Here is an 18,789-nt window from a genome sequence, read left to right on the forward strand (position 1 = left end):
CTGTGATTCCTGTCCTACCCCCCTGTCTGAATCCCTTCTCTGCCCCTCTTGCCTCTAGCCCTCGCCTGCACCTCGGTCTAGTTCTATCGCTGGAGCTAGATAGGAACTGTGTTGTTCTTTGGTGTTTGTCTTGTCTTGTCCTCGCCTCCATGGGGTAAGACAGGCCATCTTGCCGTTGCTCCGCGGGGAGTCATGTCTTGTCCTCGCCTCCGTGGGGTAAGTCAGTCCGTCTTGCTGTTGCTCCGTGGGGGGTCTTGTCTTGTCCTCGCCTCTGTGGGGTAAGTCAGGCCGTCTTGCCATTGCCCCGCAGGGGTCATGAGTCCCGGCCCTATGTCCTGTACCCAAGGAGGGGTCCCGGCTTTGTGTTCTATGTACGTGTCCCTGGTTACATGTACCTGCTCTCCCGAGACCGAGGCTCTGTGTTCCCATGTTCCTCCTCTCCCTAGCCCATGTCATGTCCTTGCCTGGTTCTGGGGTCTGAGCCAGAGGCAAGACCCAGGTACTGGGTCCTTGCCCAGTCTCTGGCTCGGAGTCCATACCCTAGCCTCTTCATTTCTCCTCTGGTTCTGGGATCCAATTCTGAGTCCTAGCCCAGACCCCTAGTCCCAGCCTAGTAGTAGTCCTGAGTCCTTGTCCAGTTCACTACTCCTGCTCCCGCCTAGCTCTCCTGGTATCGAACAATAAGCTAAACCTAAGTAACCTCACAAGATGTGTCTTGCATTTGGGTCCACCCTTACTCCCAATGCCCCACCATTGTGACAATGTGACAAATAAAACTAATCTTTTCTTTATCTACAAAGCAACGTTGATCATTTAATGCTTTAAAAATATGAGATTTTGGGAAGACCCCATAATGTTAATCTGTACATAACGTACCGAAGGACTCTCATAAGTGTGAAGGAACAGAGGGGCCAAGGAGTCCTAAAGAAAGCACGAGTAGATAAGCGGGGTCATAAGCCACGTGGGATACTTGTCTTTGTTAACGTAAGAGATTCTGCAGATGCCGGAAATCCAGAATAACACACAGAAACTACAGGAGGAACTCAGTAGGTATTTAGTATAGCATCTAGGAAAAGGAACAAAGGGTCGACATTTCGGATCAAGACCTTTCATGGTACTTGCCTTCATTAACCAGGCACTGAAAATAATAAGAGAGATTATCATGCAAAATATAAAATGTTAAGGAGTGCTGAATAATGTTGGTTGCTGCACTGTGAGAAAGGAGTGTGATTGCACTGGAGAGAGTGCAGAGGAGATTCACAAGGATGTTGCTGGGAATATTTAGCTATCAGGAGAGAATGGATTTGTTGGCTTTGTTTACATTGGAAGCTGAGGAGGGACCTGACAGAGTTATACATAATTAAAAGGGACATGAAAAGGGTAGAGAATGAGAAACTTTTCCCTTTGGCAGAAGTTTTGAGAAAACAGAGGATATAGATTTAATGGTAGGGATTTTAAAGGGAATTTGAGGATTTTTAAAATTTTCGGCAAAAATCTGGAACATATGCCTGAGGGAATAGTGAAGGCATGCAGTCTCACTATTTCCTACGAAGTATTTAGATAAGCCCTTGAAATCCTGTGGCATACAATATTACTATTGGGTTACTGGGAATATAGACAGGACTGATAAGACTCAGTGGGATGAAGGGCCTGTTTCCATTCAGTATAATTCTTTCGCTTAATTCTACAGCTACCAGAAGACCCTGTCACGCTACGCATGCTTGTCATCCCAAGTGCCAACATCGCTCTCTCAGAATTAATTAGTATAGAACCGAATGAAAGTTAAAACTGATATCCAGGAGTCGGTTTTTGGTTGCATAAATATCGTCCATTAAACTTTAAAATGAACGAATCCAGATCTGTTTAAAGTCTCAATGAATAGTTATTTTATCTGTGAAATTTACACTGCCGTGATGACTGACTTACTTCTATTAAAATACTCAGCCGATTGATATTTGAGTAATACTTTTCAATCTATTTTGAATCGTTTAATTATGGATTGTCATTCTCTTTTTTTTCAAACACGTAAGATGTTGTGATAAGCGCTCCTTCTTTATTTCGATTCGGAAAATTGTTTCCCATTCTTTTAGTGGTGCCTGTATACATAAGATAGTCAAAACGATAGCAAAATGAACGTATCACATCTGCTTTTCTAATAAGTCGTCAGACTGAACCTTAGACAGGCTACTTTGAACAGGATTCTTCAAACCCCATAGCGCCATCCTTTTGTTTCAATTTCAATTTGGCGCCGAAGATAGCAAGTTCACAAAGTGCTAATACCAGCTTTAAAATGCTGCTGTCTGTTCCACATCCAATATTTTCTTTTAGGAAAACGATGTTTTCCGGAAATTCATCTGCAATGGAAGTACTTTGTCAGCATTCACCAGTAACGTGTTACTTGAGCAATTTCGAATGAAAATGTTGGAACAGATAACCGTCCGAAATGATACGTGAGGAACAGTCATTGTCGCAGGTATCGACACAAGTAAAACAACTCTGTAATTAATATCAAAAATGAATACACACACCACAAAGTCTAAATGACAAGTAATTGCAAACGAGAGATGTTGCAGCTAACATGATTTTTAAACTGCAGGCTTTTTTTTGCGCGCTCTTTCCCCCGCCAATTTTACATTCCTGTCTGAAAGTTGTCTACGCTTTGGGATTGGTCAGAGGGAGTTATTGCGCGTATTATGATTGGCGGAGAAGTTTTGGAAGGGGAGGAGCCATACTGGGGCGGGATTCCATCAAATGGCAGCGGCGGTACAAAGAACAAATTTCCACTTTTCTCCTGGGCTGCAAATGAAGGAAGCAAAGCATCTTACTGATTTTTTCATTCTTGAAAAGGGCAAACATCTTACAGGTCTGTGTAATGAGAACAGAAGTTATAACCGTTCAATGGAATTACTTTAAGTAATTTTGTTATCCCACCCACACGCCAGTGAGTGATTAAATGGAAAAGACTCTTCGGGTAAGGTTTTTGTAAAATTAAAAGAAACTTCAACTTTGCTTAATGTTTTGGGGTAAGGTGTTTATTAAGAGGTAAATTGTTTCCTCTGTGTATATGGAAGACGTTAGATACCGGTGCAAACACCGATTGTTGATATGATCATGAGAGTGACTCAGTGAGAGGGTTCTGTTGTGGCGCCGAAAATCAACGCTGCAGCTTTGATCGATACAACTGCAGTTTCAATTTAAAAGATTGTCAAACACGATTACATTAGCAGCTAAACTCTTAAGCAATGAGGGGAGAGAGGCGTAAAGTGAGTTGCTGGGGGGTCAGGGGACAATACGTCAGACTGAGCAACCTGTTAACTATTTGGGGACGAGAAACTGGCGGGTTACTGGAGGGCGAGGGCTGTGAAGTTAGCTGACGTTGGAAAAGGTTCCACTGATCAGGAGCGTTATATATTTACTCGCAGTGGGTGATAATGGTTGTACCATGCATTCGGGGACAGTCCTACAGGGCAATGTTCCCAGTCCCAGTCCGAGCTGTTATATTCTCGCCCGATATTCAAAGAAGAAACAATGTCACGACGATCACGACCCTCATACCCGCGGAGCGTCCTCCTGCCCATATCCAGCAGAGATTTCTCATTCACTGCGGACACGATGCTCTTGGAGGCGGACTGGGTGCTTCTGCTTTAGTTCTCATTTTTCTCAATACTTTGAGAGACTAAGAAGTCCTCCCCCACAAAACCTTTTCGCGCATCTTTCCCCCTCGCTATAGAATCAAATGACCCCCTACTTCCCATCAGACCTTCCCCTGCTCCCTTTTCCCAACAGGGTTAGACTCTCCTCCCTCCCTATCTTACTCTAGGAGTCAGATCCCACCCCTCCAACTCCTCCTCCGGGTTAGAACTTTCCCTAACCACGTCTGATCTTCTCCCACCCCAAGGGGTCACAACTGCCCCCTATACTTCTTCCCCCAGGGGTCAGGCTCGCTTAGATCTTCCTGCCGCACCTCTAACCTCCAGGATAGGACATCATTCCCCGCCCCCTCCACTTGACATGTCCCCTCCTCCCTCAGTTACTTACCCCGCTCCCACCCCACTGCCCCTAGCCCCGCCCCCTCTGTCCACCCTCCTCTCGCCCCGCCCCCTCTGCCCCCCCTCGCTTCGCCCCGCCCCCTCTCGCATTCAGACCCCTTCCCGAGCCCGCGGGATCCGGATTCGAACCCCGTTCTGCGCGGGCTCGTGTCCTCGAATGCCCAGCGGGAAACGCCATTCAAACGTCAGCCCGATAACCGCCGCTGGCTCTGGCATACCGCTTCCCTCTCAACGCCTGACATGTTAATCGAGGAGAGTAAACAATAACTACCTCCGCGACCTGAGACGGGAGAGAGGTGGGCGCCTCACTGACAATCAACCTCTGTCTCTCTCTCCTGTCTCTGCCTTTCATAGATCAGGAACAGATCTGCCATTCCTTGCAGTTAAATTCTGCGCAGGTTGCCTGACTCCGCCGCCGTAAAACCTACTGTTTTGAGCGTTTCTGACAACCGCGCGCGGGATCTTTTCGTTTACGCGCCAATTTCAAAAAGCCGCATTTTTTTCCTCCCTTCCTCCAGGAGCCAACCGAACTTACTGGTTGACTCGAAGTCCCGGCTCCTCCTCTCGCTGATAGGTAGGGGCCGCCTACTGTTTGGGCCGTTTCTCCGGGTAACGGGGCTTCGATTGGCCCCGCCGGCTGCCTGTCAGTCGAGGACGGGACGAAAACTTGTCCGCCAGTGAGGAAATACTCACTGGGCTTTCGCGTTAGGGCTTTGATATCGATGTCTGGACATCTTCATGTTGTGTTCTCTAACTTCCATAATTTGTTGCATAAATACATTTAGCTGTTAAAAGTTGAGCCCCTATCTATCAACAACAGCAAAACTAACTGATGCAATCCATTGCTGTTTCTTGGAGCTTGCCGTGCGTGATTTTAACTGGAAGATTTTCCAACAGTCCATCTAGAGTATTTCAAATGAGCCCGACTGTAAAAAGCTTAGGGCTTTTCAAGAACTACTTTTATCCTTGTATATCTTATGCATTCTTCGAAAGTATCTTTTTTTCTTACAGTTATGTAATTTTATGGTTCCTCTTGTTTGTTATTATTTAAACCCGCTATTTTATTTTGAAATTTAGATCCATGCTCTACATAATAGGAGTTTGCTTTCCCAATTCTAGGTAAGCAAGAAGACAAACTTTTGTTTAAAGGTGCAAAACATGAGCGAAAGCTTGAATAGGGCTGACAGAAATGGAAAATCTGAAGCTGATATAGATGTTAACCAAAAGGTGGGTTTCTCTATAATGGCTTACTTCCTAGTTACAAAGAGGTATGATATTGTGGGGACTTCTTTCACTTCAGCTGCCTTCTGACACAGAGCTGATGATCTGATGAGGCAAGAGTTACAGTGCCAGATGGAAGAACTGGTAATGTCTTTCTGTCTCTGATCTTAGCTGGTTAGGCAAGAACAAGTTTGAATCTGGGGGGGGGGCGGCGAGGGAGCACAGTGGTGTGAAGCAAGAGGTGCTGCTGCCTCAAAGCACCAATAAATCCAGTTCAACTTTACCTCTTACTCTGTCTTGTCGAGTTTGCACATTCTCTCTGTGATACAGTGGACCTTCGTCTAGATCCACTGGTTTTACTTACTACTGTAAGTTGCCCCTAGGCACATGTGAATGGGAGATTCTCAGAGAAGCTGAAGGGATAATAAAATGGGATTGGTGCAATGTTCCCTCTAAGGTGTGCACGTACACACGTCTTTTGCTACTAGCACACAAAGGAATTTAAACTGTGCACAAAAGGTTGTCACTCTCAACCACATTGGCATGTTAAGTATATTTCATGATCGTACACGGTCATATTTCCTTTTCGGGTTTCTGATATGGATGGTGTTGACAATGGGGAGTTTGCGATGATCTGTCTGCAGATTTTAGAACTGGCTTATTTATACTGTTTTTATTGAAGAAATTATTCTGTGCACAGATGTTGTCACTGGGCAAAAAAATTGCACAGCACTAGATTTCTGTGCACACTGGTCATAAATTGGGGAGAACATTGGTGTAAAAGGTGTAAATGTGTGCTTGATAGTGAATACAGACTTTGTGTACTTACTCTTGTGCTTCGTGATCAATGACTCTCATATTCCAATAAAGAATCAAGGGTGAATATGCCGCGTGTTTGGTTTTCTTTTTTAAAAAGTGCTGTCTTCAAAGCTGTGACAAAACCTTAACTCTTCTTTAAAAATGGCAGTTAAGTATAATGGACTGAAATTGATGCAATGTTTGGAAACAACAAATGTTTCTGTATTTTGTCTTTTTTTCTCTTTCAAAATAGGAAAGTAAGTTTTTAGAACCGCATAAAAAAACAACAAAAACACCATTGAAGCAGCAATCCTCTACCTCACATTCAGTATTAGGAGCAATCAGGCCAGAATTGAGTACCATGACAACTCCAACAAAACTTCAAGACAGCACTGTTGGAGAGCCATGGACTCCTACTGCTAATCTGAAAATGTTAATCAGTGCTGCTAGTCCGGAGATCAGGAACAGGGAAAAGAAGAGGGAATTGCTTGTGGATGAAGACCATACTTCTGAGGCAGTTGAGAATTTACAGGTACCATAACTTCAAAAATTAAAAAAAAAACAAATTATTAACATCTCTTAATGTGAAGAAAGTAAGGCAAATGTACTGTGAATTTCAGAATCAATTATCTGGAGAAGAATTTCATCCGAGTCGTAAAGAGAAGAGTCTGGGTTTGTTGTGCTACAGATTCTTGGCACGGTATCCTGACTATCCAAATCCTGCAGTGAACAATGATATTTGCTTGGATGAAGTAGCAGCAGAGCTGAGTGAGTTCACACACATTATAAAATGCAAATATGTAGCAAGGAGATAGAGTATGATGTTTGGGGGGGGGGGGAGTGTTTTGATTAGAAAAAAAATCTTTGAAATATTGCCCAAAGTTGATGATCTCCAGAGATAATTAATTTATGAAATTCAGCCAGTAGAGCGGGAAAAGTTTAAAAAGAAGACTGCCATATCCAGCAGGTGGCAGAGTGATAGGGCTTTGGCTCAATGGGCTTAGGCGGTAACGGGACGAGGCGAGATAGGATTACCTGTGTTAATTGAGGAAAAGAAGTAGTATGTGTGTGAGGCCAGTTTTCTGTGTTTGGTGTCGGATGTGGGAGGTCCTGGAGTCTCCCAGCCTCCCGGACAACCATATCTGCACCAGGTGTGCCGAGCTGCAGCTCCTAAGAGACCATATTAGGGAACTGGAGATGCAGCTCGATGACCTCCGTCTGGTCAGGGAGAGCGAGGAGGTGATAGAAAGGAGTTATAGGCAGGTGGTCACACAGGGGCCACGGGAGACAGACAAGTGGGTCACAGTCAGGAGGGGGAAGGGGAAGAGTCGGGTACTAGAGAATAACCCTGTGGCTGTACCCCTTGACAATAAGTACTCCTGTTTGAGCACTGTTGTGGGGGGGGGGGGCAGCCTACCTGGGGGAAGCAACAGTGGCCGTGCCTCTGGCACAGAGTCCAGCCCCGTGGATCAGAAGGGTAGGGAAAGGAAGAGGAAGGCAGTAGTGATAGGGGTCTCTATAGTTAGGGAGTCAGACAGGCGATTCTGTGGACGCAGGAAAGAAACTCGGTTGGTAGTTTGCCTCCAAGGTGCCAGGGTCCAGGATGTTTCAGATCGCGTCCAAGATATCCTGCAGTGGGAGGGAGAACAGCCAGAGGTCGTGATACATATTGGTACCAATGACATACGTAGGAAAAGACAACTACAGGGAGTTAGGAAGGAAGTTGAGAAGTAGGACCGCAAAGGTAGTAATCCTTGGATTACTGCCTATGCCACGCGACAGTGAGTATAGGAATGAAATGAGGTGGAGGATAAATGCGTGGCTGAGGGGACAGGGATTCAGATTTCTGGATCATTGGGACCTCTTTTGGGGCAGGTATGACCTGTACAAAAAGGACGGGTTGCACTTGAATCCCAGGGGGACCAATATCCTGGCCCAGGGCGGGGTGGGGGGTTAGCTAAGGCTACTGGGAAGAGTTTAAACTAGAATTGTTGGGGAGTGGGAACTGAACTGAAGAGACTGGGGAAGAGGCGGTTGGCTCACAAATTGAGAAAGCTTGCAGACAGTGTGAGAGGGAGGATAGGCAGGTGATAGAGAAGGGACGCGCTCAGACCGACGGTTTCAGATGTGTCTATTTTAACGCAAGAAGTATTGTGAACAAAGCGGATGAGCTTAGATCATGGATCAGTACTTGGAGTTATGATGTGGTGGCTATTACAGAGACTTAGATGGCTCAGGGATAGGAATGGTTACTTCAAGTGCCGGGTTTTAGATGTTTCAGGAAGGACAGGATTGGATGCAAAAGAGGTGGGGGCGTGGCACTGGTGATCAGAGATAGTGTCACAGCTGCAGAAAAGGTGGACGCCGTGGAACAATTGTCTACAGAGTCTCTGTGGGTGGAGGTTAGGAACAGGAAGGGGTCAATAACTTTACTGGGCATTTTTTATAGGCTGCCCAATAGTAACAGGGATATCGAGGAGCAGATAAGGAAACAGATCCTGGAAAGGTGTAATAACAATAGAGTTATCGTGATGGGAGATTTTAATTTCCCAAATATCGATTGGTATCTCCCTAGAGCAAGGGGTTTAGATGGGGTGGAGTTTGTTAGGTGTGTTTAGGAAGGTTTCTTGACACAATATGTATAGGCCTACAAGAGGAGAGGCTGTACTTGATTTGGTATTGGGAAATGAACCTGGTCAGGTGTCAGATCGCTCAGTGGGAGAGCATTTTGGAGATAGTGATCATAATTCTATCTCCTTTGCAATAGCATTGTAGAGAGATTGGAACAGACAAGTTAGAAAAGCGTTTAATTGGAGTAAGGGGAATTATGAGGCTATCAGGCAGGAAATTGGGAACAGATGTTCTCAGGGAAAAGTACGAAAGAAATGTGGCGAATGTTTAGGGGATATTTGTGTGGAGTTCTGCATAGGTATGTTCCAATGAGACAGGGAAAGAATGGTAGGGTACAGGAACCGTGGTGTACAAAGGTTGTAATAAATCTAGTCAAGAAGAAAAGAAAAGCTTACGAAAGGTTCAGAGAGCTAGGTAATGTTAGAGATCTAGAAGATTATAAGGCTACATACATCAAAGTTGCTGGTGAACGCAGCAGGCCAGGCAGCATCTCTAGGAAGAGGTGCAGTCGACGTTTCAGGCCGAGACCCTTCGTCAGGACTCACCAGCAACTTTGATGTGTGTTGCTTGAATGCCTGGCCTGCTGCGTTCACCAGCAACTTTGATGTGTGTTGCTTGAATGCCTGGCCTGCTGCATTCACCAGCAACTTTGATGTGTGTTGCTTGAATGCCTGGCCTGCTGCATTCACCAGCAACTTTGATGTGTGTTGCTTGAATTTCCAGCATCTGCAGAATTCCTGTTGTTTGAGATTATAAGGCTAACAGGAAGGAGCTTAAGAAGGAAATTAGGAGAGCCAGGAGGGGCCATGAGAAGGCCTTGGCGGGCAGGATTAAGGAAAACCCCAAGGCATTCTACAAGTATGTGAAGAGCAAGAGGATAAGACGTGAAAGAATAGGACCTATTAAGTGTGACAGTGGGAAAGTGTGTATGGAACCGGAGAAAATAGCAGAGGTACTTAATGAATACTTTACTTCAGTATTCACTACGGAAAAGGATCTTGGTGATTGTAGTGATGACCTGCAGCAGACTGAAAAGCTTGAGTATGTAGATATTAAGAAAGGGGATGTGCTGGAGCTTTGGGAAAGCATCAAGTTGGGTAAATCGCCAGGACTGGATGAGGTGTATCCTAGGCTACTGTGGGAGGCGAGGGAGGAGATTGCTGAGCCTCTGGCAATTATCTTTGCATCTTCAATGGGGACGGGAGAAGTTCCGGAGGATTGGAGGGTTGTGGATGTTGTTCCTTTATTCAAGAAAGGGAGTAGAGATAGCCCAGGAAGTTATAGACCAGTGATTCTTACTTCAGTGGTTGGTAAATTGATGGAGAAGATCCTGAGAGGCAGGATTTATGAACATTTGGAGAGGTATAATATGATTAGGAATAGTCAGCATGGCTTTGTCAAGGGCAGGTCGTGTCTTACGAGCCTGATTGAATTTTTTGAGAATGTGACTAAACACATTGATGAAGGAAGAGCAGTAGATGTAGTGTATATGGATTTCAGCATGGCATTTGATAAGGTACCCCATGCAAAGCTTATTGAGAAAGTAAGAAGGCATGGGATCCAAGGGGACATTGCTTTGTGGATCCAGAACTGGCTTGCCCACAGAAGGCAAAGAGTGGTTGTAGACAGGTCATTTTCTGCATGGAGGTCGATGGCCAGTGGTGTGCCTCAGAGATCCGTTCTGGGACCCTTGCTCTTCGTGATTTTTATAAATGACCTGGATGAAGAAGTGGAGGGATGGGTTAGTAAGTTTGCTGATGACACAAAGGTTGGAGGTGTTGTGGATAGTGTGGAGGGCTGTGAGAGATTACAGCAGGACATTGATAGGATGCAAAACTGGGCTGAGAAGTGGCAGATGGAGTTCAACCCAGATAAGTGTGAAGTGGCTCATTTTGGTAGGTCAAATATGATGGCAGAATATAGTATTAATGGTGAGACTCTTGGCAGTGTGGAGGATCAGAGGGATCTTGGGGTCCGAGTCCATAGGATGCTCAAAGCAGCTGCGCAGGTTGACTCTGTGGTTAAGAAGGCACACGGTGTATTGGCCTTCATCAATCGTGGAATTGAATTTAGGAGCCAAGAGATAATGTTGCAGCTATATAGGACCCTGGTCAGACCCCACTTGGAGTACTGTGCTCAGTTCTGATCGCCTCACTACAGGAAGGATGTGGAAGTCATAGAAAGGGTGCAGAGGAGATTTACAAGGATGTTGCCTGGATTGGGGAGCATTCCTTATGAAAACAGGTTGAGTGAACTCGGCCTTTTCTCTTTGGAGCGACGGAGGATGAGAGGTGACCTGATAGAGGTGTATAAGATGATGAGAGGCATTGATCTTGTGGATAAGTCAGAGGCTTTTTCCCAGGGCTGAAATGTTTGCTACAAGAGCACACAGTTTTAAGGTGCTGGGGAGTAGGTACAGAGGAGATGTCAGGGGTAAGTTTTTTACTCAGAGAGTGGTGAGTGCGTGGAATGGGCTGCCGGCAATGGTGGTGGAGGCAGGTACGATAGGGTCTTTTAAGAGACTTTTGGATAGGTACATGGAGCTTAGAAAAATAGAGGGCTATGGGTAAGCCTAATAATTTCTAAGGTAGGGACATGTTCGACACAACTTTGTGGACCGAAGGGCCTGTATTGTGCTGTAGGTTTTCTTTGTTTCTCTGCCTGTGGTGTTTGCACATAGTTTAATGGAGCATTAACTCTATGAACGTACTATTTTATCCAAATTTCTTACCTTTTCCACACAATTTCAATTAAGTATAGTAATAGAGGGGATCATGCATCTTTGTAAAAACATTGACAAGTACAAGTTCAGATGGAGAGGAAAAAATTAAGTTAACTGTAAGAGTATAATTTATGAAACAACTTATTTTTAATTGAACATACAACAAAATGCTGGGAGCTCAGCAGGTCAGGCAGCATCCACAGAAATGAACAAACAGCCAATGTTTCGGGCTGAGACCCTTCTTCAATAGAATGATTAAAATACTGTTTAAGTCATCTGGAAATGATATACCTATTCAACTAATGGAATTTTGTGTCTGCTTGCAATAGATGTTGAACGTCGACGTATCTATGATATTGTGAATGTTCTAGAAAGCTTACATATGGTGAGTCGCCTTGCCAAGAACCGGTACACCTGGCATGGCCGTCATAATCTCACTCACACACTAGGAACATTGAAAAATGTTGGTGAAGATCAAAAATATGCAGAACAAATGTTGAACATTAAGAAGAAAGGATTTGAACTGCATGAGACATATGTAAAAGAGCCACTACGTGAACAAAATTCTGCTAACAAAGGTGAAGTGAAGCCCAAGGAGATGTACTTTGTGGAACTCCCTGGAATGGAATTTCGAGCAGGTATTTATGTCTTCAGGTTTATTGATCTGTTTGCACAATTTTAATGCACAAACAGCATTATCTCTGCTATTGCAGAACCCATTGAAGTTGTGTATTGCCTTGATTTTCTGTGCCCGTCCTGTAGAGTAACTTACATTCTATAAAAACAAAATGCTTTATTTATATAATGCAGAGTAAACCCTTCAAGCCACACCACCCCAGCAACCTCCAGAAAACCTGATTAATCCTAACCAAAGCACAGGTCAATTTCCAACCTACCTGGTACGTCTTTGGACTGTGTGAGTGAGATTATGACGGCCATGCCATGAGTACCGGTTCTTGGCAAGATGGCTCACTCCACGGGGAGGACGTACAGAGACTCCTTACATAACGGCACCAGGATTGAATTCCTAACTCTTGAACACCCCGAGCTGTAACAGCGTTGCGCTAACCATTACACTACTGTGACACCCCAGTACAGCACTGTTAAGTGCTGTAACAAAACAAAGCCATTGGCCCCTTCTTTCCATTGTCTAGAAACAAGTTACATTCCTACAGTTGCTGTCTCCTTTCAGATATATATTTTGTAATGTTTCTTTGCCATATAGTCATTCCTTAGTTTCAAACTGGTTTAGACCATAAGACATAAGAGCAGAATTATGCTCATTGAGTCTGTTCCACCACCATTCCATCATGGCTGATTAATTATCTCTCTCAACCCCATTCTCCTGCCTTCTTCCCATAACCTTTGACGCCCTCACTAATCAAGAACCTATCAACCTCCACTTTAAAAATATCCAATACTTGGCCACCACAGCTGTCTGCGGCAATGAATTCCACAGATTCACCACCATCTGACGAAAGAAATTCCTCCTCATCTGTTCTAAAGGCACTTACTTCTATTCGGAGGTTGTGCCCTCTCGTTCTAGATGCACGCCCCCCCCCGCCCCACTATAGGAAACACCTTCTCCACATCTGCTCCATCAAGGCTTTTATGTGACATAGTTAGCAATACAGTATTTCAAATGAAGATTATTTTTATACTTCTAGTGAAGAGTTTTGTTGGACTTTCCACTAGCAATGGAGTGAGTAACCATAGAACACATAGTTTAAGATGATTGGGCAAAAGAGAGATAAGAATTTTTGTAATATAACAAACTGGATCTGGGATGCTTTCCTGAGATGATGGGAAAATCTGATGCAACAGTAATGTTCAAAAGTGTATTAGATAGAGCAAGGTTACAAAGAAAGCAGCAGTAATTGGATAACTCTCACAGACACAATGCCCTTCGCTCTTGTATGATGATACCTTGCATTATAATTAAATTAGATACCAGTCAATTGGGATACATCAGAACCAGTACATTTTGGCCCAATTAACCAAAATTTCATGGAAATAGTTAAAAAGATATAAAAAAGACAATCTACTGTTTAACTGAGTAACACATTATGTACTTAAAATGCAATACAGAACAAATTAGAAAACTACCAATACTACTACTACAGTATTATGAAACTATCAGTTTCGTAGCTATCAATGAAGGAATTCATCCAGTGTACCTGTAAACTGCCTCATTCTTTTGGTTGACTGCGAAATGGCCTAGTGTAGATATTGGACTGCCTTCATACAATACTTTCGACAATGGATTCCTCCAAATTGTCATTTTCATTGTAACATTCAAGATGATTGTTGATGTCTTTGAATTTCTCATAGTTCCTAACTTGCTGAAGTAGTGAAATTGTTTCATTTTTATGATTTTCTGACATCTCCAAGACCGAAAGCTTGAAACTGCCATGAGCCAAACAGTTCTGAATTGTCGTACTGCTTATTTCTCACTAACAATCAGTAACAAAAATCACTGCTTTTTGGAGATAAACGCACACAACTGAGTATGTTTAAGAACTGTTCGCTCAAAAAGTGGCATTGTATCTAATGGCCATACAAGTGCATGTGCTCCAATTAACCAGCCATTATGTTCCAAATAACAACGAAGGGTCTCGGCCTGAAACGTCGACTGTACCTCTTCCTAGAGATGCTGCCTGGCCTGCTGCGTTCACCAGCAACTTTGATGTGTGTTGCTTGAATTTCCAGCATCTGCAGAATTCCTGTTGTTTATGTTCCAAATAAGAGGCTGGCCCAATTAATCGGAATCCACTGTATATGAAAAGCTTTATGATATAGTATCAATGATTAGAAATATTTCTGATTGGTTACTGTGATTCAGAAATAAAGCAGCAAATCATATTTGTAGAATAATAGACACTCATTTATTTGAATTAAGTTCTTATCAATTTTGCAATTAAGATATAATTTCTTCACCTACAGCCTCAGTAAATGGGCGGAAGGATAAATCCCTGAGAGTAATGAGTCAGAAATTTGTCATGTTATTCCTGGTATCAAAGCCACGAGTGGTTAGCCTTGACACTGCTGCTAAAATCCTAATTGGTGATGACCAGAAGGTGGATTTGGATCATAGCAAATTTAAGAGTAAGTGTATTAATGATTTGATAGAATATCTAATCACTATAACAAATGATCGAATGCTAACCATACAGACCTATTTAAAAGTATAAATTCTTCACTTTTTATTTCCATGTTTAAAATTACAGGAAATATGTAGAACCAAAACAGATAATTCAGTCTTAACTATTTCATACTGGTATATGTCTTTCATATATATCCTCCGTTAGCTAATGGCAAAACTTTTAATACATTCTTACCTGATTTTCTTTTGAATACAAGACCTGAAACCACTTGTATAATTATGAGTGTTGTATATCGTTATGATAATTGGACTAATGAATTTTGATCATTGAGCTATGTGATGGTTAAGCAACACACATAAAAGTTGCTGGTGAACGCAGCAGGCCAGGCAGCATCTCTAGGAAGAGGTGCAGTCGACGTTTCAGGCCGAGACCCTTCGTCAGGACTCACCAGCAACTTTGATGTGTGTTGCTTGAATGCCTGGCCTGCTGCGTTCACCAGCAACTTTTATGTGTGTTGCTTGAATTTCCAGCATCTGCAGAATTCCTGTTGTCTATGTGACGGTTGTTACTTTTTAAAGTTACATAAATGAAATAAATTATATACGATTTTTTATAAGAAAGAACACAATTAGAATAAAAAAGCAAAGTCCTGTGCAAGGTGGTCATAGTATTGCTAAACTAGTTAGGGTTTTGCTGGTTCGTTCAAGAACTGAATGCTTGAACGGAAGCAGATATTCTTGAACTTGGTTGTGTGGGACTTCAAGCTTCCAAGGATCTTTGATGATAGATGTTGCCTTCTGAAGAAACTACCAATGATGAGGGATGTGTCTGTGATGTATTGGTGTAAGTTCACTACTCTGTAGCTTCCTGTGCATTTGAATTGCCATACAGATGCAACCAGACTGGATACTAATAGTTCTTCTGTAGAAGTTTTGTAGAGTGTTCAATGACAAGCCAAACCCAGGTGGCACAGTAGCATAGCAGTTAGCACAGTCACTGTACAGTGCCAGCGATCACAGATTGGGGTTCACTTCCTGCAGCTGTCTGTAAGAAGCTGTGTGTTCTCCCTGTGACTGTGTGGGTTGCCTTCGGGTGCTCCAGTTTCTTCCCACATTCTAAAGCCATAGGGTTAGGGTGAGTAGGTTGTGGGAGTGCTACGTTCAGGCTGTGTTGGCCATTGACGCAAAACATTGCATTTCACTGTGTATTTTGATGCTACATGTGACAAATAAAGCTAATCTCTTTAACCTCATAAGAAAATAAAGATCCTGATGCACTTTCCCTATCACGACATGAGGGAGTAAAAATCTTTGCATTATGACTCTGTCGCATGTACAGACATGTGAATTTAAAAGTCCAATAGCTTGCAGAAAGAAGCTGTCCCGTAGCCTGTTGGTCCTGGCTTTAATGCTACAGTAGCATTTGCCAGATGAAAACATCTGAAACAGTTTATGGTTGGGGTGATTGGTGTCCCCAGTGATTCTCCAGGCCTTCTTTCTGGACCTGCTACTACAAATATCCTCAGTGGAGGAATGTTCACATCCACAGATATGCTGGGCTGCCCGTACCACTCTCTGCAGTGCCCAGTGATCAAGGTTGGTGCTGTTCCCGTACCAGACGGCGATACAGCCAGTCACTATACTCTCAGTGGTGCCTGTATAGAAGGTCTTGAGGATTTAGGTGCCCATGCCAAACTTCTTCAGTAGCCTGAGATGGAAGAGACGCTGTTGTGCTTTGTTTGCCTCAAAGCCAGAGTGTACAGTCCAGGTAAGATCATTGGTGATGTGTATACTGAGGAACTTCAAACTCCTCACCCTCTCAACTGATTGCATCAAGGAGAGATAATCTGCTATGTTAATTCCCAGGAATTTAAAGCGACTCTCCACTGAGGATTCCCCCCAGTGAAGACTGGGACATGTTAACCCGCCTTCCCATTCTGTAAGACCATAAGATATAGGAGCAGAAGTAGGCCATTTGGCCCATTGAGTTTGCTCCACCATTCAATCATGGGCTGATCCACTTCATCCAGTCATCCCCAATCCCCTGCTTTCACTCCATACCCTTTGATGCCCTGGCTAATCAAGAACCTATCTATCCCTGCCTTAAATAAACCCAGTGACTTGGCCTCCACAGCCACTCGTGGCAACAAATTCCACAGATTTATCACCCTCTGACTAAAGTAATTTCTCCACATCTCAGTTCTAAAAGGACGTCCTTCAATCCTGAAGCCATGCCCTCTTGTCCTAGAATCCCCTACCATGGGAAATAACTTTGCCATATCTAGTCTGTTCAGGCCTTTCTCCCCCCTCATTCTCCTGAACTCCAGGGAATACAGCCCAAGAACTGCCAGACATTCCTCTTACGGTAATCCTCTCATCCCTGGAACCATTCTCATGAATCTTCTCTGAACCCTTTCCAATGTCAGTGTATCCTTTCTAAAATAAGGAGCCCAAAACTGCACACAATACTCCAAGTGTGGTGTCACGAGTGCCTTATAGAGCCTCAACATCACATCCCTGCTCTTATATTCTATACCTCTCAAAATGAATGCCAACATTACATTCGCCTTCCTCACAACCGACTCAACCTGCAGGTTAACCTATAGGATTTCTTGCACAAGGACCCCCAAGTCTCTTTGCATCTCTGCATTTTGAATTCTCTCCCCATCTAAATAATAGTCTGCTTGTTTATTTCTTTCACCAGAATGCATGACCATTCACTTTACAACATTGTACTTCATTTGCCACTTCTTTGCCCATTCCCCTAAGCTATCTAAGTCTCTCTGCAGGCTCTCTGTTTCCTCAACTCTACCCGCTCCTCCACCCTTCGGCAAAAATTTAGCCACAAGTCCCTTAATAACGTAGTCCAGATCATTGACATACATTCCTGAGGTCAACATTAATTTCTTTAGTTTTGCTGATGTTGAGCAAGAGCTTGTTTTTTGTGGCACCTCTCAGCCAGGTGACCTATCTAGCTCCAGTAATCTGACTCATTGGCACCTATGATTTGTTCAACACCAGTAGTGTTATCAGCAAACCTGAAGACAGCTTTGGAGCTGTGCTTAGCTGCACAGTCACGTTATAACTCAGCACACAGCATTGAGGTACCTCTGATTTGATGGTCAGCAAGATAGAGATGTTGCTACTAATTCACTGAATGAGGTTTACTGATAAGGAGATTCAGTATTCAGTTGCACAGGGAGGTACAGAGGCTCGGGTATTGAAGCTTGATGGTGAGTTTAGATGAGATGATTGTGTTGAATGCAAAGCTGTAGTCGATGAGCAACGGCCTGATGTACAAGTTTCTGTTTTCCTGATGGTCCAGAGCGGAGTGACGAGCCAGAGAAATTGCATCTTTTGTTGACCAGTTGTGGGAAAAGACAAATTGGAGTAAGTCCAGGTCATCTTTCAAACAGGAGTTGATTGATGTAAATGCCACTGATGGTAATCATTGAAGCAGGTCACCATGCTCAAAGCATATGAATATTATTTTGCAAATCAGTATTTTCCTTGGCAGAGGTCCCCCTTCATAACCAATGGAATATCAGCCATTGTTTACTGACATGGTTTTTAAAATGAGACCATGTCTGCTTTCCAAGTACCACACTTCCATCCCCAAGGCCTTGCAATGCATTAATGCTGCATAACTGATTGCTATTTTCCCCGTTCGTTGTTTGAATTGATTTGTTTGTTTGTTCTGTTGAATCTGATTTAAACTAATCCACCACATACTTTACATTTAACAATACTACATTGTTGCTAACCACAATGTGAGATAAATTGTTAACTCATTGTTTTGTTTTTATAGACCAAATCACAATGACAGAGTGTATATACTTCATAGACCAGAAACCATGATTATCTGTTCAATGGTTACAACAGCTTTGTGATCACATCTTTTATTAATGTGTGTAGGTCTTTCCTTTGTTCTGAAATCTTTGAAATAAACACTTACTTAATATGGGGAGGTAACTATTGAATTCTTTGTATCAGTCAGGTGCTGTGGATAAAGGCAATAAATAAATACAGATATTATCAGGATTACATCCTTGAAACATTTAGGAATTTTTGAAAATAATAGTTTCACAATATGGCAATGTCTTTACCTCACAGCTAAAATAAGGCGACTCTACGATATAGCCAATGTTCTCACCAGCCTTGAACTTATAAAGAAAGTGCACGTAACAGAGGTGAGAGGACGGAAGCCAGCTTTTAAATGGATAGGACCAGAGGCATTTCCAGATGTAAATGGTACACAATTATTT

General features: G+C 43.2%; 1 protein-coding gene across 2 annotated transcripts in view; it reads left to right on the forward strand.

Annotated features, from left to right (window-relative positions):
• The first annotated feature begins 2,745 nt into the window (after positions 1 to 2,745).
• The window catches only part of e2f8 (E2F transcription factor 8), a 28,833-nt gene continuing 12,789 nt past the window's right edge, over positions 2,746 to 18,789 (forward strand). Inside the window, exons 1-7 of one of the 2 annotated variants that reach the window (XM_072273182.1) lie at positions 2,746 to 2,971; positions 5,169 to 5,276; positions 6,322 to 6,600; positions 6,689 to 6,836; positions 11,751 to 12,059; positions 14,365 to 14,526; positions 18,638 to 18,775. In XM_072273182.1, coding sequence (XP_072129283.1) covers positions 2,954 to 2,971; positions 5,169 to 5,276; positions 6,322 to 6,600; positions 6,689 to 6,836; positions 11,751 to 12,059; positions 14,365 to 14,526; positions 18,638 to 18,775 — 1,162 coding nt within the window. In that variant the 5' untranslated portion in view covers positions 2,746 to 2,953. Of the gene's footprint in view, positions 2,972 to 4,278; positions 4,346 to 5,168; positions 5,277 to 6,321; positions 6,601 to 6,688; positions 6,837 to 11,750; positions 12,060 to 14,364; positions 14,527 to 18,637; positions 18,776 to 18,789 lie in introns of those variants that run through there. The other variant, XM_072273183.1, reaches the window with a different exon arrangement.

The sequence above is a fragment of the Mobula birostris genome, chromosome 11 (assembly GCF_030028105.1).
Source record: "Mobula birostris isolate sMobBir1 chromosome 11, sMobBir1.hap1, whole genome shotgun sequence".
Lineage (NCBI taxonomy): Eukaryota > Metazoa > Chordata > Chondrichthyes > Myliobatiformes > Myliobatidae > Mobula > Mobula birostris.